Source organism: Miscanthus floridulus, chromosome 16, assembly GCF_019320115.1.
Source record: "Miscanthus floridulus cultivar M001 chromosome 16, ASM1932011v1, whole genome shotgun sequence".
Lineage (NCBI taxonomy): Eukaryota > Viridiplantae > Streptophyta > Magnoliopsida > Poales > Poaceae > Miscanthus > Miscanthus floridulus.
The window spans coordinates 114,263,002-114,283,380 of NC_089595.1; the positions used below are offsets into that span (position 1 = coordinate 114,263,002).

General features: G+C 46.1%; 1 protein-coding gene across 1 annotated transcript; it reads right to left on the reverse strand.

Moving 5' to 3' along the window:
* Positions 1 to 1,939: 1,939 nt before the first annotated feature.
* LOC136513097 (probable sucrose-phosphate synthase 4) lies at positions 1,940 to 20,159 on the reverse strand. The gene is given in 15 exon segments (XM_066507095.1): positions 1,940 to 2,178; positions 2,627 to 2,941; positions 8,245 to 8,372; positions 8,473 to 9,375; positions 9,473 to 9,535; positions 9,630 to 9,683; positions 13,054 to 13,230; positions 13,318 to 13,449; positions 13,558 to 13,671; positions 13,834 to 14,536; positions 14,716 to 14,732; positions 14,734 to 14,776; positions 17,784 to 18,025; positions 19,216 to 19,305; positions 19,436 to 20,159. Coding segments are annotated over 14 exon segments (3,183 nt in total). The 5' UTR covers positions 19,676 to 20,159; the 3' UTR covers positions 1,940 to 2,178; positions 2,627 to 2,664.
* Positions 20,160 to 20,379: the final 220 nt, after the last annotated feature.

The following is a 20,379-nucleotide window of genomic DNA, read 5'->3' on the forward strand; positions in this document are numbered from 1 at the left end:
GGCGGAGGAGTGGCGGCAAGAGCAGTCGAGGAAGACGAGGACCCCGGCGCGGGTAGTGACCCAGGCGTGATGCCCTGAGTGAGCTCCATGACAAGGTCGTCACGGACCTAGAGGAAGGTGGGAAAGGGCCGCTGCCGGGTGATCCAGGTGCGGAGGTGGCTGTATCGCTCGTTGAGGCCGCGAAGGACGTTGAGGACCAAGATCCGGTCCTCCATGGCCCAGCCAAGGTCACCGAGGGAGTCTGCCATGGTCTTCATCTTCCGTCAGTACTCGCCAACGGAGAGGTCGCCCTAGACGAAGGTGCGGAAGCTTGCGTCGAGACACAAGGCCCGGGCTTCGGCGTTGCCCGGGAACTGGCCCTCGAGCGCCAGCCAGGCCCGGCGGGCGGTGCTCTTAGGGGTGCTGCGGACGAGGTCGTGAAGGTCGAGGGAGATGGTCCCCAGGATCCACGAGAGGACGATGCTGTCGAGACGCAGCCATGAAGGGGTCCGAGCCGCAGGCGGGGCGTCGGTGAGGATGTGGTCGTCTAGGGCGTAGCGGCGGAGGATGAGAAGGACCAGGTCCCGCTAGCGGGCGTAGGAGGGCGACTCAGGGTCGAGGACGACAGGAACCAGGCTCCGGATGTTCTGGACACCACCGGCTTGGTAGTGCAGCTGCGCGACGAGTGGATCAGCCGAGTTGGGCCAGAGAACCACTGTAGGGGACGGACGTGAAGCAGACGAGGTGGCAGTGGTGTCGTGGTACACCGAATGGACGAGGAGCTGCTCCGCCTCGGTGATCTGACGGGCCAGAACATCGGCCGCATCGCGCTCCCGCTCCCAGGCTTGGGCCGCCGCGCGCAGGCGTGCCTGGCCCTCCGCGGTAGCGGCCCGGGCGGTGACGAGAGCCGCTGCGAGGGCGGAGTCCGGTGGAGGCGCTGCGTGAAACGGCAGAGGATGCGGGGCGGGAAATGGAGAGCCACCTGCGCCTGGCCCCTGGAATTCCGCGCGCGCGCGTGCGGCGTCGTGGAGGCCCGCAGCCGCGCGAGCAGCCGCGCCGCCCGCATCTGCGCCGCCCGCGTCCGCGCCTGGAAGGCCCACGACGGCGAGAAGAGAAGCGGCGGCGGCGGCTGGGTCTCCGGGGCGCGCGCGGCTCGCGATTTGCGCCCTGGTGGAAGGGAGAGGAGGGAAGCAGTGGAAGTAGGAGGGAGGGGGAGGAGGTGGTGGGCCACCGGCCATGGCGGCAGCGGCTGCCGACGGCGGCTGGGAGAGGGAGGAAAGGGGGAAACCTAAGCTGATACCATGATAGAATTGTGATTCCTTGCTATTGGGCTAACCCTAGAAGGATAGCTATATGGGAGTCATACATGGGCCATATATGGGCCTTAATACACACATACTCCAACAGCCAGTTCCTGTTACCAGCTGAACCGATTTTACAGACTTTGTCCCAATTTTGTTGTCGATAGGTACAATAAATCTCCCGGAGTAGAAGTAACATGTAAATCCTTTGAAAATACATATTTACATAAAAGCTTATCCTCTTAAAATTGATGATAAACATTTTTTCTTAGGAGGTACTCCCTCCGTCCCAAAAAAGTGTCATTTTTTTACTTTCAGACATCTTGTTTGACCATCCGATTTATTCAAAAAAAAATTTATAAATGTCATCTATTTTGTTATGACTTATGAGATACTTTAATAATAATTTATTTATTTTATAATTTACACAAAATTTTTGAATAAGACGAACAGCCAAACACGATGTCCAAAAGTCAAAAACATCACTCTTTTTAGGAGTATACGCTAAAGATTGATGCTTATCAACAAACAATACAAAGCAAGGTTCCAATGGAGAATGCGGAAAGAATAAATGCTGGAGAATCAAAAGCCAAAGCTAAAAAACAAACTCAGTAAACTGGTCATCAGCCAAACAGATCTCCGCACCACAACAGAAAATATTTGATCTAGGAAAATTGTGATTTCCCCTCAGCTTGCATAGTCCGTGTCTGTAAACATCAGTCTTATTGGGATGTATAGTTACAAAAACGCCATCACTGAGTTTTGCAACGGAGAAACTGACACAAATTTGTGTCCCCAATTTCCTAGTGTACAATAAGGGCCATGCATAGCAATCCCATTATTTTTCGGCGAGGTGCAGTACTACAGCATGGAGAAAGTCCTGCCACTCTCCTCGATCCTGTCATACACAAAGAATAGATTCTTTTTTAGAATATAGCAACTAAGCAGCCAAATAATTGGGCCATGAGACATCAAAGAAACAGAGTTAACAGATGGCTCCTGCATGCTGTGGCCGTTTTATTTGAGACCAAACAAGACCAAACAGGTGGAGTTCCTGTTAAGTTCCACATTCCAAGCAAAGAGTTTCCATGTGCACGATGAATATTCTGTACGTTCAATTATCCAATAGAAAATGTGAACGACGCCATACCTATGCTGTTTAGCTAGATAAGCAAGATGCACTATAATGGGAGGAAAACAATGTAGACAAGTTTCGGTTTGTGTATTTTCCTTTTAAGTTTCGAAAGCACACGTGTAATTTCAACTTTGCATTTCGAATATGGATCTTGGGCGTGAAATATTGCTCCACATTAGAAAAAAGTTGTAGTAAAGCTGTCTCACAATACCTAGTTTGATTCCTCTGCTGACCAGCAAGATCAAAGATTTAGTCTTTCAATATACCAAATTGCCTTAGAGCTGATTTTAGATTGTCTGGACCATATCCCTCAACTGAAGCAATTCCTTGTTTCTCATAGGTTACAACATCTTGCAATGAATAGCTTCTGTTAGCATGGACTTGGTTTGGAGCAGTATTGAACGAGCCTTTGAGTATGATAGTTTTGTGCACGCCTCCAAGTAGTCCTTCATAATCTGTGTCACCACATTCACCGACAATCACGGTGATGTTTGACAGCTCTACCCCCCATCTGATATACAAATACCTGCAAAAAGATCAATGAATGATCAAACACCATCAGAAAATTGTTGTTTCGGAATTTTTCTCACCCTGCAAAGATACACAGATACAGGGTTAAATTTTATTCTACAAAAATGTGATTATGTGAAGGTTATGTTGCTCAAAAGGCTGTTTCAGACATTCTGGTGGAGAATTACGTCATAAATTAAGAATTGCAAAATGATTATTTTAAGTGAGACTAGAAAACAAATATCTTGGTACTTTCTACATCTCTTTTGACTTCTGTTTATGTGAGTAACCACCGTACATTTCCAACAGTCCATACACCACATATAGACTAACATGTTCCATAACTCTTGTATGCTCCCACTTTAAGATTTTTTTCACACGATATGTATCATTGAAAATAACATTGTAATGTACAGCACAGATACACATACACCTATTAAAAGATGGAAACAGGAACAATAACACCAAGTTGAGTTTTCACCAGTCTGCATTCAGTATAGAAGAGTTTATTACACGTAGTCACTGAATGATAAGGCATTTTGGTGTCACACCAGGGGGTCGCTCAGGACACAAGAACTAGCAATGGGAAGCAACAACGTCTTTGTGCACTTGTATCATTGACTTGTGGATGTTTCATTGGTTGTGAGGACCGATGCGCAATGTTGGTGTGAGTGCTTAAAGGCCAGGCGTCTGTAAGGAAACGTGAACAATTTCACAGGTAAAGGAGACGTCACATTCCTCGCATCTCGATCTGGTTGTTGTAGCTCATGCTGCCGGAACATCGGCAGCGGCCAAGGGTGTGACAGCTGGTAATCAAGAGGCGACATATCGTCGGTTATCCTGGTCTCCACGATGTGAGTTATGGGGATTTGGCAGTGAAGGTGGTGGTGGATTAATTTTGGCTGCACAGGCGACGGTAGACCAGGATTCTGGCAGCGTGGGCGGCAGTGTTCTCGGTCTACTGGGATTCCAGCGTGGGTGTTGGGGATTCTTCTCGGTTCAACGCATTGCGTTATTTCTCACTCTGTTTTGGGCGCATTTCTTGTCTGGATTCTGAAATCCAGTTGGCCTTGATCTGAGAAATGCGGTTGGTTTGCCCATCTTGATATCCTTCGTACCTTAATGAGGAAATCGATCCTGCAATTCCACATCTGGTCAGCTTCCGGTAAGTCCACGGCTCCCTGAACCTTCAGCACAAACGACCTTCATGCTCGACGCAATGTCTGAACAAGAGCGTTGTCATGAGGAATGTTGGGAGCACATCCTCAACAGTTTGAATCTTCTCTTTGCTCGAGTCTTCAACATTGGCACAGCACAGCAAGAACTTCAGGACAAAGTAAATCATACTATGAAGACTCTGGAGCAATACACGGTAGAGCAACAACTCTTGGCAAAGCAGGAGGCGTCAGGTCAAGCAGTGGCTTGGCTGACAGTGAACCAGTTCTCTGAATGATGATTCTTCAGATAATCAGTCTCAAATGTACTCAGTACATCATCAGCCTCAGTCTCGACCACAACGAGCAAAAGTGCTTCTCACTCGCACCACCGGGATCATCAAACTGATGAAGAAAACTTTCATCTCAATCACCACTCTTCCGAAGATGTTTTTTCTCGAACGACGACTCTTCCGAAGATGTCATTCCCCAGTTTTGATGGCACTAGTCCATTGATGAAGGATAAATGTACCGACTATTTTCACATTTTCCATATCTGACAAGAGGATGTGGCCCACAGCTGCTTCACTCCATTTTGAAGCAACTGCTGCCAAATGGCTGCAAGCTTGCAAGAAGAGTCACAAGCTGGATTCACGGGATACATCAAATCACAGTTTGGATTTATGATTATCGTGATGCTTGGCTCGGCTCCTGGATTTGAAACATGAAGGCTCGGTGGAGTGCCGATGCTTTTGAAACCTTGCAGTACCAAATTTCCTTGCACAACACCAGATTTGATAAGTAGTATTTTGTATCATAGTTTATCAAGGGGATGAAATTGGATTTTTGTGGTTCTGTCCAAGCCCAAGTTCCAGAAACTATGCATCGTGCTGTGATGCTAGCAAAGATACAACAGCAGGTGGCCGAGCAAAGCAAGTACAAATACCCCAAGAGCAGTCAACTCCAAAAGCCTCCCCTAACTGCACAGAAAACCAGCAATGGCTCCAGTCTTCTGTGGAAGGAATGACAAGTTTGAGATGATCGGCATGCCAATAATTTATGCTACTTCTGTGCTGAGAAGTATGAGTCAGCGCATGCTGAAGTGTGCACCAAGTGTCCTAAAGCGCAGCTCAATGTAAACATCACTGAGGAGGTACTTACTCAGTTGGCGGTGGAAGATTCTTTAGCTGCAGATTTCTGCCAGTTATCCCTCAACGCCATCTCTGACACAGCTGAAGGGGGTGCCTTGCAACTCAGGGCCTTAGTGGGCAACAAAGTGATGCTTATTTTGGTGGACAGCAGCAGTTCTCATAGTTTTGTCAGCGCTTCTTTTGTCCAAAAAAAAACAGGACCATCTACCATTCCTATTGCTCCCAAGGCTGCTGCCAAGCTTCCTAATGGGCAGTCCATAATCACCAACAATATGGTACCCTATTTAACATGGCGGTGTCATGGTCATACACTTGCACTGAGGGTCATTGAATTAGGACCTTATGATGCCATTCTCGGTTATGACTATATTAAGACTCACAGCCTGATGGATCGTCACTGGGCAAATAAGACACCACTTTCCAAGAAAAAGTAACAGTTATTACATTGCAGGGTTTATCTACACCACCATCACAAGTTTCTGCTATTCTGCCTTACCAACTTCTGAAATGGATCAAGGGAAATGATGTTTGGGCTTTTGCTATGTTGGATCAAATTACTGCTTGCTGAATCTTCCGCACCCCCTGCTGTTCAAGAGCTGCTGACTCAATATCAAGACATTTTTGCAGACCCCAAAACTCTACCACCACTGAGTGCATGACTGTTAGTATATTGGGATATCTCCAGATATGGTAGATTAGGATCGTGTAATCCCAGCTTGCCTTATCTAAGGAAGGTGGAGCAATCTACTTCTAATGGATCTACAAACATGACAGTACTATATAATCCGCCCACGAGGCTCAGCAATACAATAAATCCAATTCCACAATTCTCTCCCTGCTATATGGTATGACAAGTTCAAGTTCCGATCTAGGGCAAAGACATCGCGTCCGCACCACGTGCCGCCGGTGGAGATTGACCTCCGCCAGGGGCAGTGTCCTTGTTCAAGCGCAGATCCTATTGATCTGCCGCCCTCGTCGTCATTCTAGCGTGGGTCACAGAAGCAGATTGCCTACGTCCTCTCGGCGCCGGCCTCCTCCATCCAGATCTTCGCTACCAGACCGCGCCTCGTGCCCGTACCGCCGTGGTGGCAGCAGTGCATGACAAACCAGAAAAAATGGCATTCATGGTTATCACTGGCAGAGCTCTGGTATAATTCTTCATTTCACACTGCTCTGGGTTCTCACTTCCGCGCTCTGTATGTTAACGATCCAAATATCAGTGCTCTTCCAAACTTCACCACCACTGACACACCAGTATCAGATATGGCAATGGAAAGGCAAAGTCAGTTGGATGCACTGATTTTTTTGGCGGTCATCTTGCAGTGATCTCAATGTTATCAAGCTTCTCCTGGATACATGTGGACATGTCTCGGGAGTCAAAACAAACATAGTGAGTTTGCCAGCCCCTGTCCATTGCTCTGATGAAAACTTGCAACACACTTTTGAAATTTTATCTTGCGCAGTGAAGGATTTTCCATGCACTTACCTGGGCCTCACCCATTACTGTTCACAAAACTTCCAAAGCTGATTTCTTACCTCTGATTGATAAGATCACAGATCACCTCCCAGTATGGAAAGCTTCAATAAAGCTGTGCGACTCATTATGGTCCGGGTAATGCTGACAGCCGCTCCTGTTTATCATATGATCTCTCTTGATCTTCCAAAATGGGTTTTCAAGGCCATCGACAAAAACCGCAGAGGCTTTCTCTGGAAGGGCCAAGAACTAGCCAATGGAGGTAATTGTCTGGTGCCCTGCGAAAGAGTGCAGTGTCCACTGGAATTCGGCGGCCTTGGTATTCATAATCTTGAACTAGTGGGATATGCCTTACACACCCGCCGGGTGTGGGCACAAAAAACAGATCCTCTACAACCATGGGCTAGGTTGTCAGTCTAAGCACCACAGAATGCTCAAGCTCTCTTTAATGTGGCATGGAGTGTATAGGTAATGGTGAGCAGATTCGGTTCTGGGCTAAATGGTTGCAGGGAAAAACAATGGCAGAAGTGGCTCCAAACTTGCACAAGAAGACCTCCAGAACGTTTGTCAAGAACAGGACTGTTGCTCAAGCTCTTCACAATCGTGCCTGGATGGGTGAACGGTTGCCAAGAACAGGACTATACACCTGTGTATTCTGAGTTGCCGTAAGCGGTTGATCTTGAAGCCACACCATTGCAACCAGAAGCGATTCTCAACCGGCGCCTCGTCAAGAAAGGTACTGAAGCAATTCCACAAGTGCAGGTCAAGTGGGCTTCTCTGCCAGAGGTGTCAGCAACCTGGGAAGACCTCTATGTCCTGCAACAGAGGTTTCGGTCCATCCTTGCTCGGGGACAGGCAAGCTCTGCAGGCGCGGGAGAGGTCAGAACAGGGGGTCGCTCAGGACACGGGAACTAGCAGTGTGAAGCAATTGCGCTTCGTGAGCTTGTATCATGAGTTGTCAATGTTCCATTAGTTGTCAGACTGTTGTGTCGGATCTATGTGTAGTGCTGGTGTGAGTATTTAAAGACCAGGCGTCTATAAGGGAAACGTGAACAATTTGCTACCTGAAAAAATATCACGGATAAAGGAGATCTCCTCCCTCTCCTTACATCTCGATCTGGTTGTTCTAGCTCATGTCGCCGGCACATCATCGGCAGGGCCAAGTGGGTGACATTTGGACAGCAAACACTCTTCAATATTACTTCCAGCACTGATTTCAACTATAATACAATGCTTGTAATCATGAAAACTATATATTGATTTTTTATGGAATAATCCCTCCATTCCAAATTATAAGATGTTTGGCTTTTCTAGATACATAGTAGTAAAAGCAATGTAAAAGCCAAACCGTTTTATAATTTGGAACGGCGGGAGTATTATATATAATAAATCTACTAATTTCAAATCCACATGATGACCACATTACAAGTTGGTCAAACCTTGGAACATTACTGTGAAAGTTCAAGGGCAACCCACAATTTATGCAAATTAAGAAACAAGCTTGTGGAAAGAAAGGAAAGCATTAAAGTAACAATCAGACCTTAAAGCCTGTGAGCGAGAAGCCAAAACAGGAATTACATTCAGCTTGCTACCATCATGGCTGTACAAAACATGGCAGCGCAGTGCTTGAATTCTCATTGTCCTCCTAATCTCCTTCACAGGAGGTGCCTAAACAAGTGAAACATATTATCACATCAATAGTGTACAGAAGATATTTAAAAAAATCAGTGGATAACTTGACAGAGCACAACAAGACTAAGAAACATACAGCTGCAGTATTGGACACTTTAAATGAAATGCAGTAAGTGGATGAGCATTCTTCATCCTCAACAAGTATTTTTTGTCCACTTTCATTATTTTTCTCAGCTGCCCAGCGAATTAGTGTCTTCCTTAAACCTTCTCCTCCCCAGCGATATTCAATCTGGGAGTGATAATCAAGATCAATCATGAATGGGAGCTCAGCAGAGCTAAGCATGTCCTCAGAGCTTGAAGATGGATAACAAAGATCACTGCCACTGTTGCATATGAAGGCATCAAAGTCACTAGCTTCTATCCCTCCAGATATAAGCAAAGCATGTATCTCTGATATTGCTCTAGCCGTTGACAATACAAAACCAACAGCACCACTTGACCTCTCATTGCTTGAAGCCTCAAAAATATTTTTAATAACCTGAACAAAGTCTGCATCTTGCACAGAGTCTACAGCAATTACAATGACGTGCTTCCTCCTACGCAATGATGGCCACTTACCATTCTCACCTGGCCCATCCTTTTTGATGTCACTAACACCTGACAACTTTTGCACTGCATCCTCAAAATGCCTTCTCACAGTATTTGAATTCCCTTCTTTGCTGCCTGATTTTTCACTGTCCAAGGAAAGCTTTAAGTTTAGTGATATGTCATGGATATCCCTCAGAGAGTCCTCAGGTGAATCTGCTTCAGATATTTCATTTGCACCATCATTCTTTTGCCAGCGGGGATGTCTAGGCTTGAGAGTGACTACACGTGCCAAATAGTTCTTGCAATGTTCAGGCCACGAAAATTGATGGATGTTTTTCAGACCATTCTGGTGACATCGTGTCCACAATTGCTTATCTGACACAAGCTTATAAAGTGCCTCACCAATTTCATTTTGATTGTGGGGGTCAACAAGAATTCCATTATCAAGAACCTGAGCCAAGGAATCAAAACAGGGAAAATACATACTACATTAACAACTCAAGCAGGAAATTTGCCCACAGTAACAAAGAAAGCATGTGTATCAATACCCGATGTATGTCCACAGGCCCACCATTTCGGGTGGCAACTATGGGTAGACCATATGCAGCAGCCTAGAAAGAAAAAAAGAAGTCAAGATCAAATAACCAACTAGCAATCATTAACATGGGCATAAGTAAGCAAAGGAAATATTGCAGAAGTAACCACCTCAATCAAGGTGAGTCCAAATGGTTCAATGAATGCACAATTGATAAAAACTCCCTGAAAATAATTGAAACTAACATTAGTTGTGAAAGTCAAGAATCAATCAGTAGATTTCTTTAAATAAAACTACAAAGAAAAAATTGAATTATACTAGCAAACACCAAAGTTCATCAGATAACACATAAGATTATCAAAAACTAGTCATCAACACTGGCAAGTTAGATATACTATCACCTGCACGGCCTGGTAGTGAATTTTGATAAAATAATAGTCCCTCCGTACCAAATTCTAAATTGTTTTAGCTTTGTCCTAAGTCAAACTTCTCTAGCTTTGACCAAGTTCAATATAATATTCTATGAAGTCTGGTTAAAAGCTTCAGGACTTAAAACAAGTTTGGTTAAAAGCTCAGTAAGCCCAATCCACTGTTCTGAGGATGACATGAAGACGGCTACTGATATTCTGTCCTGCGCCTTGAGAGAATTTCCCTGCACCTACCTTGGTCTCCCTCTCACAATACACAAGCCAACAAAGAATGATTTGCTCCCGTTGGTTGACAAGGTGGCTGATTATCTCCCTGGTTGGAAGGCTTCTTTACTGAATAGGTCTGGTCGCTTGATCATGGTTAAGGTGGTCTTGACTGCAGTACCCATCTATCTCATGATCGCTATGGATTTACCTAAACGGGTGATCAAGGCAGTTGATAAATGGTGCAGGGGTTTTCTTTGGCAAGGCAGGGAGCAAGCAAATGGTGGAAATTGTCTTGTGTCTTGGGAGCTTGTCTAGGGCCCTCTACAGTATGGCGGTCTTGGAATTGATAACCTAGAAACACTGCCTTTGGGCACAAAAAACAGATGCATCATGTTCATGGACTGTTCTGTCAATCCAAGTGCCACAAAATGTCAGGCCCCTCTTCAATGTTGCTGCAGAAACTCTAGTTTGCAACGGGGTTTCAACTAAATTCTCGACCGATAGATGGTTGCAAGGCAAGACATTATTTGAGCTAGCACCCAATTTGTGTAAACTGATCCCAAACGAGCTGTGAAACAACGTACTGTGGCTCAAGCCTTTGACAATAGGGGCTGGGTTGCGGATATTAGAGGGACCTTGACTGTGCAAGTGCTAAGAGAATATAGGATCTGGTCGATGGTTTGGTTTTACAACCGGAGGTCCCCGATCAACATATGTGGAAGCTAACAAATTCTGGGCTTTACAGCAGCAAGTCAGCTTACAATGCTTTCTTCCTGGGAAGTATTAGGTTGCACCTTGGAAGCACATCTGGAAAAGCTGGGCACCTTTGAGATGTAAATTCTTCGTTTGGTTAGCCATTAAAAATCGGTGCTGGACAGCCGATCTTCTTCCTAAGCGCGGGCTTCCTCATCCAGCGGCGTCCGCTTTGTGACCAGGCGGAGGAAAATATCCAGCACATCTTCATTTCTTGTGTGTTCGCTAGGCAAGCTTGGGCTTTAATTTTCCAGAGGCTCGACCTGCTGACTCTTGCTCCTCAAGAGATGAGTGATAGTTTCTCCTGCTGGTGGTTTTGCGCTATTAAAAGTGTTCCAGAAAATAAGCGCAAGGGCCTCAATACCCTAATCATCCTAGTTGCTTGGGAATTATGGAAGCATCAGAATGCTTAGTGTTTGAGGGTGCTAGGCAGCGGCAGACCCAGAAAATATTTCAGGGGGGGCTAAACAACACTGCTGTTCGATCTTAAGTCTCAGCCCCCCCACACTATAGAATTTTGCCTAAAAAATCATGGGGGCACCACAGGGGTTTCACTGCTGCGAAATGGGTAGGGGGGGCTTGAGCCCCACCGCCCCACCGCTGTGTCCGCCCCTGGTGCTAGGCCTAACATTGAAGTGCTTCTGCAATCAGTTGCCAATAAGAGTACCATGTAGTGCCTGGCAGGGTCCTCCAAGTTGCATGAGCTCCTTGCTAGGTCACTCGTCCTAGATCATTAATGGGCTGAGTCTGTTTCTGTGGTCAGGGTGGTGTGTATTTTTCTTTCCCATTGTGTATGGGGTGTTTTCTGGAGGGAGTAACCCCCCCTCCTTTATGTACTATATCTTCTTCTTAATGAAATGACACGCAGCTCTCCTGCGTTGTTCGAGAAAAAATATAATATTCTATGCAAGTGGATGCTACTCTTCCAAATCTGCCTATAAAGCTTTTTTCTGTGGTGCTGTGACCTTTGAGCCTTGGCATCGGCTATGGAAGACTTGGGCCCCGGGTAAATGCAAAATGTTTTTGTGGTTGGCAATCCGTAATAGATGTTGGACGGCGGATAGGCTCGCTAAGAGGGGCCTCTCTTATCCGGATAAATGCCCTCTATGCGATCAAGAAGATGAGACAATACAACATCTTTTAACATCTTGTGTGGTGGCAAGACAACAACAACAACAACAACAACAACAACAAAGCCTTTAAGTCCCAAACAAGTTGGGGTAGGCTAGAGTTGAAACCCAACAGAAGCAATCAAGGTTCAGGCACGTGAATAGCTGTCTTCCAAGCACTCCTATCTAAGGCTAAGTCTTTGGGTATATTCCATCCTTTCAAGTCTCCTTTTATTGCCTCTACCCAAGTCAACTTCGGTCTTCCTCTGCCTCTCTTCACGTTACTATCCTGACTTAGGATTCCACTACGCACCGGTGCATCTGGAGGTCTCCGTTGCACATGTCCAAACCATCTCAACCGGTGTTGGACAAGCTTTTCTTCAATTGGCGCTACCCCTAATCTCTCACGTATATCATCGTTCCGAACTCGATCCCTTCTTGTATGACCGCAAATCCAACGCAACATACGCTCCACTGAACCTAGCAGATTCAGTCCCCCGACAAAACGAACTGAGTTTTGCTGATTGGTGGCGCAAGACGATGCGCAGAGTTAGCAAGGAGCACAGGAAAGGAATGAACTCTTTAATTATTCTAGGGGCCTGGATTATTTGGAAACATAGGAATGCATGTGTTTTTGAGGGGGCTTCTCCTTCGATTAGCATGATTTGGAATGAGCTGAAGAATGAGCACAGCCTCTGTTGCATGGCTGGGGCGAAGAAGCTACAAGGGCTAGGACTGGTGCTTGCAGACTAGGTCCTTCTAGCTAAGGTCGAGTCGTGTTTGTTCACTATGTGTTTAAACCATGAGTCTGTGTAATCGCCTCACTCATATCTGGTCCCCATATGAGTGAGGATCCTGTTGGGGACCCCCCTATTTTTTCATCTCTATAATACAATGAAACGCAGCTCTCCTGCGTTTTCAAAAAATAAATAAATAAATTTGGTCAAAGTTTGACAAGTTTGACTTTGGACAAAACTAAAACAACTTGCAATTTGAGATAGAGGGTTACTAATCTCAAAAAAGGTAAGATGGAATCCACTAGCACTCCGATCACATCGAAACATCTTAATGCATTAAAAAGTAGAAGGCTCAGTTACTTTTGTTCTTGCAGCTAAACGATAAATATCAGGAACTTCAAATTGCTTATGGTGCTTGGGGTATGCCACTTGTCCATATAGATCGTATTTATCAATTAACTTGAGTACTGAAGTCAAAACAGCTGCATTTGTGCTTGACATTTCATCAATGACATCACGATTGCCCATGATCAGTGTCTGCAGGAAAAACAATTACCATTACTGAGCACATACATCAGTAATGTGCACACAATAAGCCAAACAACAAAGAATTTGTATACATACAAGATTTGCTAAATTTCTCAGTTCACGATGTTCACCAAATGCTTTGACTAGAGTAGTGATATTCTTCTTCGGATCCGGACGAGCAAGAGCAAGAATCATGGGCTTACGGGGGTTTGAGAAGAACCGCATTATCTGCAATTGTTTCAAATAGAAGTCAGTAAATAAAGAAAGTGGTCTCAGTGTCACATCTGCATATTCACTCTGACTATCTTATGGGAGAAATAAAAGAAAGAAACACACATCAGCCCAAATAGGTGGATCCGGTGAACCTGAGCCATCTTCAATTCCTTCCTCACTGTCCTGGTCAACATCATGCGGTGCTATATGACTAAACTCCATGCCAGGAGGGATTGCCTGATAATTCAACACGAAATACATCAATAAAGTAAATAAAGAAAAAATGAAGTGCTTTGAATGTTGATCCAGGAGGGTGTGCATGATAATATAACAAAAAAAAAGAATAAAGTTAATGTAGAAAAATTGAAGTGCTCTGATAGTTGATGCAGATATACATACAATCATACGGGGCATGTAACGACCAAAGCAGCTCACACCACGTTTTATTCTTGCTCTGAGTTTCCGGGCCATAGTTAGATCAAAACCATCATATAATCCCCATTGTTGTTCTATTTCTTGCCTGGTGCTTGTAATTATGATTTCAGATGCATCAAGGCAAAGTTCCTCAGCCTCAATTCGACGCATTATCTTATAGGTTGCATTTATCTCATCCCTGGTTTGACGCCCTTGCTTCAAAATCTGCTCCAACTTGTCTCTGCCAAGAGAATGACCAGTGAATACCATGGGTACATTGAGTGCCCCAGACAGTAAAACAGCAGAATCACCAGCATCAGCATAGTGTCCATGTATAACAACAGGCCATGCTGGTTGCCCACTACCAATTTGTTCTCCAAGAACCTTGGACATCTGCATGATATGGACAAGTGCGCCATCAACGAATTCCTGGATGTGAGGCCATAGATGCTCTTTAGGGATATATTTGTCTCTTGGTCCAAATGGTATCCGGACAATATAGGCACCACTGCTTTCGCCCAGCTCATGCCCAAAGTTCTCTGAACTTATTGGACTGAGCATCTCAGTAGGTTCCCCATAACTCCAATCAACATCAGGTGCAGAAATCTGCCTTGTTAGTAGATCCACTCTGTATACTCCTGGTGTTGAACCTAAAGCCCTAGCAAGTTCTACAACATATTTCACCTGCAAGTTGTTGAACCAATTAGTTCAATTTAGAACATGATTGTCACATACTGCAAACTGTAGGGAGCAAGTAGGAAGAAAGGCCAGATACACATACTCCACTAGCAACAAGCATAAAAAACTAGGCATGAAGACATACTGAAACATGCAGATAGGAAAATGAGACAATAGTAAGCACCTGGACCACCTGTATCTGAATCAGCGCCCCAGCTCCATATTCTCCCCGCGTATAAGACCATGAATGCTGTGTAAACAAGAAAAGAGTTATATACATCCATCGTCCATGAACTTGTTGCGGTGTACCGCATAGGTCCACAAACTCATAAAATGCAGTTCTGGAACTCTAATCTTGTTAGTGATGCATTGCAGAATGCAGATCCGAAAGTACACATCTCAGAACTAGGCTCATTTACCAGTTAGGTTGCAAACCTATCGACCCACGAGACCACCCGGTACCCGGACCAAACCGTAGCTGCTGGTTTGTACTGGTTGCTATTGGTTTCACTAGAAACCTGGGAAATTGTCTTCCTGTTGTGTTGCGCTGCTGCTTCTTCTGCTTCGACATGCCTCTCATGTCCTAGGAGAAGGACGCAGAGCCTCCCGTGGAGCACGCCTTCACCAACTGTCATGGAGGCCTGGTGAGTGTGGTATACTGACAATATAGGCACTACTGCATGGTCTACTACCTGTCTTAGTACGGGTTGATTTGGTTTCCATCCTAAAACCGGATAAAACCGTGGTTGAACAGCCCTATTCAGCATGTTGGTGCGTACATTGCATGCTGACCGTGCGCCATGTCTTCTCCCGTCTCTCCCCCTCACGGTTTCTCTCTCCCAATTTGAGAGATCAGGGATGGAGCCGAAGTCAAAATCGGCAGGAAAGGGAAAGAATGGTTGTTAGGACTCAGATCTAGGAGGCTAACTACATCGGGGTCCTCATCATCGTCGTCTGTGGTGGTGACAGTATGGAGGGGCCGTCAAGGGCAGACTGCGACTCAACGTGGTGTCCTCGCGACCAACGCAGAGAGCTCGTTTGCCTCGACATAGCCCATAGTCAGGAATAATGCAATCACGATCTCCCTTTCCAGTTTCCATTGCTCCAGGCATGACAAATCAAGCAGTGTGGCGGCCAGGATGCTCTTCTCGCACTACTATGGCAGACACGCTGAATAGAGGCAGTGTGACGAGCAGTGGCGGCACTTCATGGTGTCATCACGTCATCATCAGGTGGTCATGGGTGGGTACGCTACATTGCTTGGACAATATCACGGGCACGCGCGTGGGTGAGCATATAAACTGGTAGTCTGGTACTCCAGCGGACACCTGTTTCCATGACTGACCATGCGCTGCAAGATCTATGATTCATGAACCAGCTAGCTACCTATTGTTGTGATGCTAGAAGTTTGGAGATGGAGGACAGGACACCGTGGCAGCTCAATAGCAGGGATTTCCCACCAAGCCTCTAGGCTAGCTATGCCATGATGGTCAGTGCAAGGGCAACCTCACTGTGCAACGGAGGGCCTGCGCGGCAGCACCCATCCTAGGCGCAATCGCCATGGCCACAGCCACAGATTCCACTGTGCGAGCCCTACATGATGACAAGGACCACACCATCCACGTCCTCCTTGTCCATAGCGAGACAGTTTTTGAAGCAGTGTCGGTGGTGTAAGTGATCAAGCAGATGCGAAGGTCGGGCTGGATCTTGAGGCCAACAAAGTTTCCATGCATGCTTGGACCTAGAGGCCAACTCTGGAAATGGTTCAGCCATTTGGGTGAACAAGAAGGCGTCATAGGCACAATCACATGGTGCGCAAATCACTAGCGGTGGTGCCACAGAATGAACGAGTGGAAGACCATGTTGGGCCAGCATAGCATTCACGTGTGGCATAGGAAGCGGCAGAGATTCAATGCCTGATACACAATCCCTCTCTGTTTTTTCTGTAAATCTGCTGGTGCTAGAGACGGGCAGTGGCACAGTGGTACTGGTGGTGGCCTTTGTGGGTGCGCAAGCAGTGGAGCGATTGCTGGATGGGGGGAGTTGGCGCTCACTGGAGGTCAAGGTGGACGGAGCAGCTGATGGGCAGCAGCACAGCAGCTGTGGCGACAGAGCTAAGCCCACCCACGAGTCTCCTTTGCTGCCTAGTCAGTGCGCTGCATCAACATCAGCACCTAGCTGGAGGGGCATGGACCTGTAGTGCCCCACTTCTCTACTATTAATAAACACGGAAGAGGGACGTCAACCAGGGCAGACCCATACCACCTTTGGTCTGGTGCTCCCACCCCTGTTTTTCAGTCACTCCGGAATCATCCGCCTCTCCCGCATCCTCTCCCAGTACTCCCCGACCACAGGTCCGCACAGCACAAGCCTCCAGCCTTGGCAGCAAGTGTCGCGCTCCTGCTCAGGGCCACCACCAACCCGTCATCAATGCTGTCACTCTGTCAGCAAGGCCCATATCAGTGACGGAGCACCCTTGTTGCCAGTGTCCGCACTCCGTCTCCACCCCACCGCAATGATTATCTGTCTGTTCATAGGGCTATTGGCTACTGCTATAACCTTGTGATAGATGTGGCATTTCTGGTTCCCTGGGACACTGGGATGATAAACTCGTTTTCTGTTCCGACCTGTTGGTGATGCTATCGACTTCAACTAGATATTGAACTCACTAGCACAGCTAGATGAAATATTCAGTCAATTGTCTCGTGTTTCATGCCAACAAGGTCGATCATTGACAGGCTCTACCAGCAGTCAACTGATGGCTACGGGTCTCAAATATTGTAACTTTTAAGCTCTGAAAAAGGGAGAATCATGTATCTGAAAAGTTACAATGTTTTTACTAGCACAGCAGCATGAGGACCAAACTACAAGGAATATAAACTTCAACATGCTGTCTGAGGTTAAGTACCCGCAAATTGGGACGATGTTTCGGGGGTTGCTGAACACAGCATGAGCCAGACCCCTACGACTATGGCCCAACATCCAATGACAACATAATAATGCATGCCATTGCATGAGGACCAAACTATGAGGAACACTTCCTTCGACATGATGTCCAGTATTGAGTATGAAAGTATAATCAATTAAACTTGTCTATGGACTCTATAGTAAAGATCAAACTATAGGCCTCTACTAAGACAAGTTAGACATAGGGCCACTCTATGGTGTTTAGACTCTAAACACCATTCACTTCAAACAAAAAAAGAAGAGCATGTAGATCTAGATCAACTACAGCCATTAGCTCCAATGTTCCATACCTTATCAATACTATGTACAACTTTTTATCTTTGTGCTGGTTTGCCCATGTCTCAATAGCATCAGTTGAACCAATCCTTGGCATCCGCGTCCTCATGCTCTCATCATGAATAGATGGTTCATTATTTGTTTCTCCTTTTTCGCCTTCAGATAGGTCTTCGGACAAATCAGTAGCAGCATGTTGACGAGCTTTCTCAAGTTCCATGCGTCGTTTAGACAAACGAGAGGCTTCCTCTCCTTCTATCTGTAGTCAAAAAATTTCAATAAAGGGAAAATAATTTCTGAAGCCAACTCATGGGAAAAAAATAACAAATATATGTAATGTGGGCATGAAGAATACTACTATGGCACTACAAATGTATTTTATGTATCTACAGCTACCTTCTGTGGTTAAAGTTCAATGCCAAGATTGTACAACAGGCAAGAATAATAGTATAATAATGATACGTGCCACTTTCACATGTTTGCATCAGATGTTTATCATGTATGTTGGCAAATTCATGATAAATATTATGCTTGAATATTTGTATCAGATATTTATCATGTATGTTGGAAAGTTAGTGGAAAATACTATGCTTAAATATACTGTTTGTGCTATCCTCTAAAAAATCAAAACAAGCAAGCAACTCTATTCCATGACAAAATTAAAAACAGCTAGCTCATACACCATTTATAATTTATCTGATTTATCCTTATAAAAACAAACAACAACCTATGTGACTCGAAATACTTCCTTTCGGCCAAAGACGTAAGTACAAATCAGACTTCAACAGATTTGCATCCAAACCATAATGTAACATGTGTGCTTTCCAGCATTAGAGCAATACAAGAAATTTATCTCAGCAAGAGACAGCACATAAGACACTATGTCAGTATTGATCAGAGGAGCCAGTTCAAGCACATGCACAGCACGAGTAGGATTTAACTATTCCCCAGGTGCAACAAAAGTTACCCCAAGCCTGACCACCCAATCAAGTTGTCGACATAGTATGGTTGATTGGGTGGTCAGGCAGCTCTCTATCACAGCATGGGCTTTGCCCTACTGTTTTCACTCAAAAACACTACCACTAGTATACTTTTAGTACTAAAATCCGTTGTCTCAATAGTTACCTCAGGAGCATGATCTCCAAAAGGGTAGTTGGTTTTTTTTTTATAAAGTAGTTGGTTATTAAGAGCATCTCCAAGTGTCTAGCCAAATGGTTTTGTAAAGCTAAAAATATGGCTATTATTAGTATCTCCAACAGGCTCTGTAAGTGCCTCTCTAAATTTAGTGGCTCTCCAACCCAGAAATTTCGCTCGCTAGAGATGAAATTTACAATATGATTTTGGCTATTCTCTTGGAGTTGCTCTAAGTGCACACAAACTTGGCCGGTAAAATTTTGAAGAAACAAGTAATGCTGTTATCAACATCTATTCGGCTGGACACGTGTATACCTGCTTCTTCTTCCTGGCGAGGTTCCAGATCCTCCACGACATGTTCTCCAGCCGTGTGTTCCGCTCCTGGGGACTCCTCATAGCCGACGTCTGAAACCAAAATTCATATAAATAAAGAAAAAAAAAGCAGAAAAAAAAAACATCAAGCCAAAAAAAAATCGCGCCCATAACACTAGGATAGACATCAGCTGAAGACGGCAGCGGCGGCGGAAGGACTTACGCGGACCCAGGTCTTGTAGAGGTCGGTCTCGTCGAAGCCGGAGATGACCTCCTCGACGAAGTATCGCGCGGGGCTGAACCGGCCGCGCTCCCGGAGCATCAGCGACGACTTATCCCGCTTCTCCCCGGCCGTCCCGTCGCCGGCGCCCCAGCTGCCTGCGGCTGCTGAGATTTCTCCTGCGGCCCCGCCCGCGTCCAGGATGGCCTCCAGGTAGCTGTTGATCCAGTCGTTCCCCGCCATCGCGCCCCGCCGAGCTCGGCGCCCCCGCGATCGCCCCTCTCTCCTTTGGCGATTCGATTGGATGTATGCGTGGAGCAGCGGGAGGTGGGCAGTCCTAATTCACAGGAGGGATTGGAAACAGTGCGTGATTGTGTGTGAGTGGGAGTGGTGGGGGCGGGGGAACACCGATGGGATGGAAGGGGATCGGATGGGTCGATTCCAGAAACGAAGTTGTTTGGATGCGAATCAGAGGGGCAGGGTCTCCACGGATGCGGCTCGGGGAGGTGTGCGCTAGCGGCGGCTCGGCGACGCACAGCGAGGAAGTCACGGCTCGGCGTGGGGAGACCGGGGAGGATGAGGAGCGGCACCGGGAGTGGAGCACGGGGCAGGCGGCGGCGAGTTCCGTCGGAGGCGAGCACGGGCCACGGGGCGAGCTAGTGCCAGCGAACACGACTTCGCTTTCACCTTTTTTCTTTTTCTTTTTGGAACTCACTTTGCTCTCACCTTGCCAGCCTGTGAGTGCTATTATGTAGGAGTATACTTACCAGAAAACTCTAGATTGCCAGTATGTATCTATCATTGGGACTAGGCAGGAGTATTAGAAAAAACACAACCGTGTGAATATACTCCGTACAAATCTCTGATTGCGGGAGAATTGACGCCCATCCGTGCAGCCTGCCCCCCACATCAGCCGCGTGTCCTGCGTATGAATGTGGCGCTAGATG